Genomic DNA, 7,312 nt, shown 5'->3' with positions numbered 1-7,312 from the left:
ATATTTTCGTTATTTAGAATATTACTTCAATAATTTAATTGGATATTTTTTAATACAAAAATATTGCTTAAATAATTAAATTTGACATTTTTACTAACATTTTATATTAATATTTAAAAAAATTATTTGTTTATTAAGCTTGGCATTGGCGATGACGTCAGCATCCCCGCACCAGAATTATATGGAAATTATTAGGCACGTGACACAACAAAAAAATTTGAAAAGCAAGCAACTTGCACCCACTTGCAAAACCTGGAAATTTCATCGAACCCACCCTACAGTATTTGTTTATTTCAACACTTACCCACACAGGGTGCATGAATCTCCCCCCCCAATATAAAACATGCTCCCCAAATCCTTCCCCCTCAAATTCTTCATTCTTTCTACACTTTACCTTCAAGACCCAGAAACACCGATCTCTTTGATTCCAAAATTACCTTGAAATGTATCGAAACGAGGGTATTCCGGCTTCTAGTTCCGGCGAGTTCCCAGTGTATGGCCGGAGCTCGAGTTTCAGTAGCCTCATCTCGTGCCTGACAGAGACGTGGGGCGACTTGCCGTTCAAAGTCGACGACTCTGAAGATATGGTTATCTATGGGCTGTTACACGACGCCGTGAGTGTGGGCTGGACGCCGTTTAATTTAGCGGCGATGGACGTTAAGGCCGAGGCGGGAGAGGGAATGGAGCCGGATGCGACTACGCCGATGACTGACCGATTGGCGGCCCCTCTGGTGGAGGCGGCGCCGGCGGTGGCGCAGCAGAGGTGGAGGCATTATAGGGGAGTGAGGCAGCGGCCGTGGGGAAGGTTTGCGGCTGAGATAAGGGACCCAGCAAAGAACGGCGCGAGGATTTGGCTGGGGACGTACGAGACGGCTGAGGAGGCGGCCCTGGCTTACGATAGAGCGGCCTTCCGGATTCGTGGTTCCCGGGCTTTGCTGAATTTCCCGCACCGGATTGGCGCCGACAATCCGGAGCCGGTTAGGATAACAGCTAAGAGGCGGTCGCCGGAGCCCTCTGCGTCGGCTTCGAAGAGGAGGAAAGGGTTGAGTGCGGCTGAGCCAGCCAAGACGGAAATGGAGAGCCAATCGAGTGGGTTCCAATCGGTTTGCAGATTGGACAACGATTGCCACTTGGCGAGCAGCTACTGGTCAGATAGTTCTGTGTTGCCATTGATTATAGAAGGGCGAATTAATTACACTGTTTGTGCCCATAACAAAGGATAACAATAATCAAGAAACTATCTTGTCCAACAATGGAAAATTCCATTTTAATATTAAATTTATTTAAAAAATAGTAAATACAATTTATGGTTAACAACAAAAACACAAAAGAAGAAGAGAATTAAAAGAGAAGATTGTGGGTTTAAAAATTTTACTCATACTTTTGCACTCTTCTTTTCATATATAGTTAAGGTTGCAAATTCAATTATAGTTAAAAAATGACAAAAAAGAAAGAAAAAGAGAGGAGATGAGATAATTGTTGGGCAAGAGCTTCTCTCTCTTGAAAGAGAAGTCATCTATCCATGAAACATAAATGGTGTTTTAGAATTATCGTTCTTGTGCGATCTTTCTTCGCTTGTATCTTTAATTTCGACAGATGAGATAAATCGCAAATGAAAGATTTATTTTACTACGTAGAATAATAAATCGAATCCATCATCTACAAATCCAATCTTATTGTGGCACCATTACTTAACTTGTATTGTGAGAGCAACATAAAAGGGTCTTTTGGAGAGAGAGAGAGAGAGAGAGAGATAGATCTTGCTAAATTCCTTTTATCAAATTAATTAATAGGTCAATGAGCAATGATCGCTGACCCGCTTCATTCAAATCAGGACGAATTTGGACTCGGTGAGTGATGGGCCTGTGAAGCAAGTGTCCCCAGTTTTTGTTTCGCAATCTAGCATATACCCACGCACTAAGGCCCAATACATACAAATCAGTCTGGTTTGATTTTGAGTTGGATTTGGACAGGGCCCAAGTAAGCCCACGTTTCAGCCTTTGGGTTAGTTGTATGAGAAGGCCCATTGGGTATTGAGCTTTAATTTACTTGGAGCACATTAGTTACCTGACAAGTTCATTTTTTTTTTTTTATAATAAATTACACTTGGCACAATTTTTTTATTTTTTATTTTTCCTAGTGTAATCGAGGAAACGAGCATCGGTATCATATAAGGGTGATCATTTCAAGTTTAATTTTTTTTATTTAAAATAAATTACACTTGGCACAATTTTAAAATTACGATGATCTCTCTTTTTATAAAATATAAAAATTTACAAGAAATATTCATGTCAAAGAGATTGAAAGGTTCATTCATACTCATGTGACTTCATATTTATCCCCTTAAAAGAAAATAGGCTATCCAAATTAAACAGTCATGTTTAACTTTCTCAGAGTCTAAATAGTATTTAATTATAGTGATTTCTCTTCTCATGCCCCCTTAATTAGATATAATTATTCCCATAAAGCATCACTTAATACTTATGGTAATCCTGATTAAACAAACAGCGTGCACGTGTGAAAGGCAGACCTTTGGGTTAGTTCTATTAGATGGCCCATTGGGTTGCTGCATATAGTTATTGGGCCTTCATTTATCTTGAGTTTTTAGGTAAATTATATTGAATGGTATTTTAATTTTTTTTTATTTCGTAATAGATTTGTTATTGTACTTTAATTTTTCTTATAATTTAGTCATTTTTTTTCATTTTTTTTTATCAAATTTTGATAACAAAAACTAATATAGTATACATTAGTATATAAACTTCAAAATCACTTAATTGTGGGGTTTGTATTAATAATAATATTAAATAATTTTAAATTTTATATTAACATATATCACCTCAATTTTTGTTACCAATAATTTGATGAAGGATCAAAAACTAGACTGAATTATAATAAAAATTAAAATTTAACTACTAGTAGCTCATTTTATTATAATATGATAATTATAAATGTTTCATTAATTTAGATTAATTAATTATAGTAGAAGTTGAGTCGTGTTAGATTCAAACTACTATATATATATAATTAATACATAAAAACCTAAAATTATAACATGCATTACTTGCCAATTGCTAAAATGCATCAGTAAGGAATTTTATTAAAATTTACTCCATCTCTTTTTCTTTTCACAATTTCTTTGAGACTAGTTTCTTTAAATTTATTTTTTTTTCTTATTTTATTTTTATAAATAGATAGTTTTATTAGTCTTACGTCAAAAAGTTGTTAGTTCAGACTAGTCGGTCGCAATTGAAGTTGAGTCGTGTTAGACTCAAATAACTAGACACGTAGCAGCCTAACTGTATAACATGCATTGGTTGTAATTTGCTATAAATCATTGACTCAAACAATACAAACTTCACAACATCTTTGCTCCATGGTCTTATCATAATTTTTTTTTATTTTTTGAGTAAATACCTTGATCTTATCATGCTATCAATTCTTTCTTTCCTACAGTCGTGCAATCACATTAAAAATGACGTGAAGGAGGAATCAAGAAGTAGAGATCTTCTTAAAGATCGAAATCATAAAGGTATATATATATTTCAATCTCAATTCCTTATTAAATTAGCTTTCCCTAATTTTTATCTAATATTGGTTGAATTTATTGAAGATACTTTAACTATGGATGCACAATTTATCTCACACGGAAGGAAAACTATATATTTGTACTAATAATAATATTAAGAAAATAAAGTTACTTTTTTGATCCTTATTTGTTTTTCTCTTATGTCTTCTATTTGATAGACTTCCTTCTCTAGTTTTCATTCATTGTATTTAATTAGTGGGAGAAAAATGTTTTTCTTAATTAGTTTTTAAATATTTTCAAAAAGGTTAATTTATTTATTAAAGTAAATTTAACATTTTTAGAAAAAATAATGATACACGAATAATTTTAATAGAAGTATTTGTTGTTCGTATTTATTGTTCCTTAATTTGAGTAAAAATTTACATGCATATTTATTTGTACATGCTATTATGTCATATATTAATATTCATTTGTTCAGTTTTTTTTTTTTTTTAAATGTGATTAACTTAAAAGACAGGGCCCATCAGGCCCAACAATTAAGAGCCCAAGCATATTACCCGATCCGATCCAGCCCACCAAGCACCTATACAGCACATTTCACAACGAAACCAAACCAGCAAAACCCAACACGCACCAGGCCCATTCATTAATTAGCTTAAAAATATGTCACACATTCTATTTATCTATTTTTGCAGGAAACATGGATGAATCCATCGTGGAAACAGTCTCATTGCAAAATAAGTACAGAAACACAATCTTTCTTGGACCCTCACAAAATGGGAAGTCTCGTGTAATTAAGAGATTTATGTAGCGAGAAATCTCGTTACAATGTGGGGGTAAGAGAGAAGGTAAATTGTTCTATCTATTCTATATTTGAGATCGTTATATCATATATATATATATATATATATATATTAATTACTCTATTTTTTTTTAAATTTTGGTCAGGTTTTATATCTTTAAATTATCAGTATTTCTTCAGTCTAGGATCGTTATATCAGATCCCTTCTTTTTTTTTTTTTATATACATATATATATTATATTCCAAAAGGTACGCTTCGTGATTCATATAATCGGTGCCTTCTTTTTTTAAATTTTGGGAAAAAAATAATAGTAAAATATAGCTTCCTTATCCCAGTCCCAGACGATTAGCCGACCGCCCGGCAGGGGTGCATGGCCATGCACACGTGTAAACTGGCCATCGCCATCTGTTTGTTGCTATATGATTGCTTCCCTCAGCAATTTCTTTTCTCCGTTCGGTCGCCGTTCAGGTTCTAGGTTTGAGGTCCGATGGTGGGTTAACTTTTAACCCCGGTCGAGTTACTTCTGCCGTTATAAATATGCTATAGCTTCTCCTCTTTGCTTCGATCTCTTCTTCTCCCAAAATTAATTTTGATCACTCTCTCCCAGCTTTTGCAATCCCATTTGAATACTCGATCCTTCTGAAATCTTTCCATTGCATTGAGATCATTTTAAGCACATTCCTCTCAGACTGTAGATTAACTTGCAGTATTTCATTCCAGAAGCTTAATTTAGTTCCTCTCTCTTTGTATCTGTATATATATATTGATATGATGTCACAGCAGATGTTGAACTCTGACAACCCAGCTTTCTATGAATTCTCTGAACAGGAGCTTGCCCGGATCGACCCTCGTCGGTACCCCTCTCTCTTTGACAGGACCATATACGAATCCGATGAATTTCGGATGTATGGTTTTAAGATTAAGCGGTGTCCGAGAACGAGGAGTCACGACTGGACACAGTGTCCCTATGCCCACTGCGGCGAGAGGGCTCGCCGCCGCGACCCTCGGAGGTACAATTACGCAGCCGTGGCCTGCCCAGATTACCGCGAGGACGGAGATTGCATAAGGGGCGACGCCTGCCCGTTTGCTCATGGGGTCTTCGAGTACTGGCTACACCCCGACAAGTACCGTACTCGCCCATGCAATGCCGGTGAGTCATGCGAGAGAAAGGTTTGTTTCTTCGCGCACTCACTAGCCGAGCTCAGGCACCGCCGCAATGGGCATCGCCGACTCTTAGCCATTGATGAACCAGAATTGGGAAGAAGTCGGCGCCAGAGAAGAGAAGCCTCGGCGTCATCAGTGGCAGAGCAGCGGCCAAGTGAGGGTACTTCTACGCGGGGAAACAACCCTGATTTTCTTGCGAGCTTAAGTGGCTTGACGATCAGGCGAGGCTATCATCAAAGGGCTAGGGGAGTTCAGTGCCAGTCCGAGCAACAAATGATTAATGCTCCTGATATAGGGTGGATAGCTGATCTCCTGAATGAATAACCATTAGAGATAGATATTTTCAGCCCTGATTATTTGGTTGTTGTAATTAAGAGTTAAACCATTCATTTTGCCCAAATTAATGATGCAAAATTTGATAGCATATATGCATCTGTACGTAGTACTGTGTATAACTTCAAACTTCTATAATCCATTAACTAATATTGCAAAATCAAATTGGATTTTAGTGACCGCTTTTCTTTTAAAATTAATCTCATAAAAGCACAGCAAATAAAATAAACCAAACGAAAAATAAGAATAAGAATAACAATAATAAATGAGATAACACAACAAGCAAGCCGTAAGTTTACGCCTTGCAAACTTCATTATCTCCTTAACCTTAAATCAATTTTTCTCTAATTAATGCAAGAAGCTTGTTCATCATAATGTATTTACTTTTCTCATTTTCTCTATATAATGTGTCACAGCATTTATGTACAAAATATGATTAATTATATATATTTACATTAAAGTAAATATAAAAAATAATTAACTCATGAATGTGTGGTTGCCACCTGACAAGGAAGAAATCATTTTCCATAAAACAATTAATAACAACTACCTTTTTCACCAAGCATAAAATAAAATAAAATAAAATAAAAATTTCATGTACCAGTAATGTTATATATATAAACTCTTTCATCTATAGCGAAAAATATATTTCTAATTCTATATATTTTAAAATTTATAATTTTTCAATGTAATTAAGTATATATTTTGATTATTTTCAAAACCCATGAAATATTAATATGAGTGGAACAAATTATTAAAACTTGTACATGAAAGCTTATCTTATTATTATTATTATTATTATTATTATTATTGTTTCTTTTTGTTAAATACGTAATATAACTATCTTAATTAAAATTTGGAGTCCATTCTTTGATTTCTAAAAATTTGGAACCTTTCGGTAATTTGAAAAAAAGTTTTTGGGGCTTCAGTTTCCAAAGCTTCGAGTCTTTTGATGATTTCTAAACTTTTTAAGGATATTTCTGCAATTCTCTAAACTCGGGTAATAATAAAAGTTACCCATAAAAGTTAACTAAACTCGGGTCTGGCCCATATATTTGGACCCTTATTGGGTCAGCCCAAAAAAGCATTGGGGTTGCCCCAGTTTGGCGGAAATCGATTTGTCCATGGCAATGGGCTCAGATTTTGAAGTTTATTTCCATGTAGTTCTGGTCTTTCCTTCTAATGCTTTTTGCATATTCCGGGTTCAGAGCACTCTGATTTTATTTGAAACATCAATTAAGACATACCTAATGTTTTGAACCAAATATGAGGTTATTTTTACTTCTCTATATATATTTGTTGATTTTATTTTATTTCTCTAAATTGAGTAGTTCATTTTATTACTCTTTCGTCATAATTTTTTTGCTATTTAGCACTATTCATCACGGTAGAAATAAAATCATGTAGGACTCAAATTACTCATTGCAGCTGGCATGTGAAAAGAAGCTTAAATACATTATATGCATTCATTATCGACTGCTGA

The 7,312-nt window shown here is 34.8% G+C and overlaps 1 protein-coding gene and 1 pseudogene across 1 annotated transcript; both read left to right on the top strand.

Annotated features, from left to right (window-relative positions):
• The first annotated feature begins 316 nt into the window (after positions 1-316).
• LOC127789608 (ethylene-responsive transcription factor 2-like) lies at positions 317-1,278 on the top strand (annotated as a pseudogene).
• Positions 1,279-5,115: 3,837 nt separating this feature from the next.
• On the top strand, positions 5,116-5,820 carry LOC127794305 (zinc finger CCCH domain-containing protein 54-like). Its single transcript, XM_052325294.1, has one exon. The coding sequence runs from the start codon at positions 5,116-5,118 to the stop codon at positions 5,818-5,820; it is 705 nt and encodes a 234-aa protein (XP_052181254.1).
• Positions 5,821-7,312: the final 1,492 nt, after the last annotated feature.

The sequence above is a fragment of the Diospyros lotus genome, chromosome 1 (genome assembly GCF_014633365.1).
Source record: "Diospyros lotus cultivar Yz01 chromosome 1, ASM1463336v1, whole genome shotgun sequence".
In the NCBI taxonomy this organism is placed as follows: Eukaryota; Viridiplantae; Streptophyta; class Magnoliopsida; order Ericales; family Ebenaceae; genus Diospyros; species Diospyros lotus.
The sequence above is the reverse complement of the archived record's forward strand: the minus strand, read 5'-3'. Positions and strand labels throughout refer to the sequence as shown.

Excerpts from the sequence above, each read along its gene's own strand:
- LOC127794305 (XM_052325294.1), top strand. The coding sequence starts at position 5,116 with ATGTTGAACTCTGACAACCCAGCTTTCTATGAATTCTCTGAACAGGAG.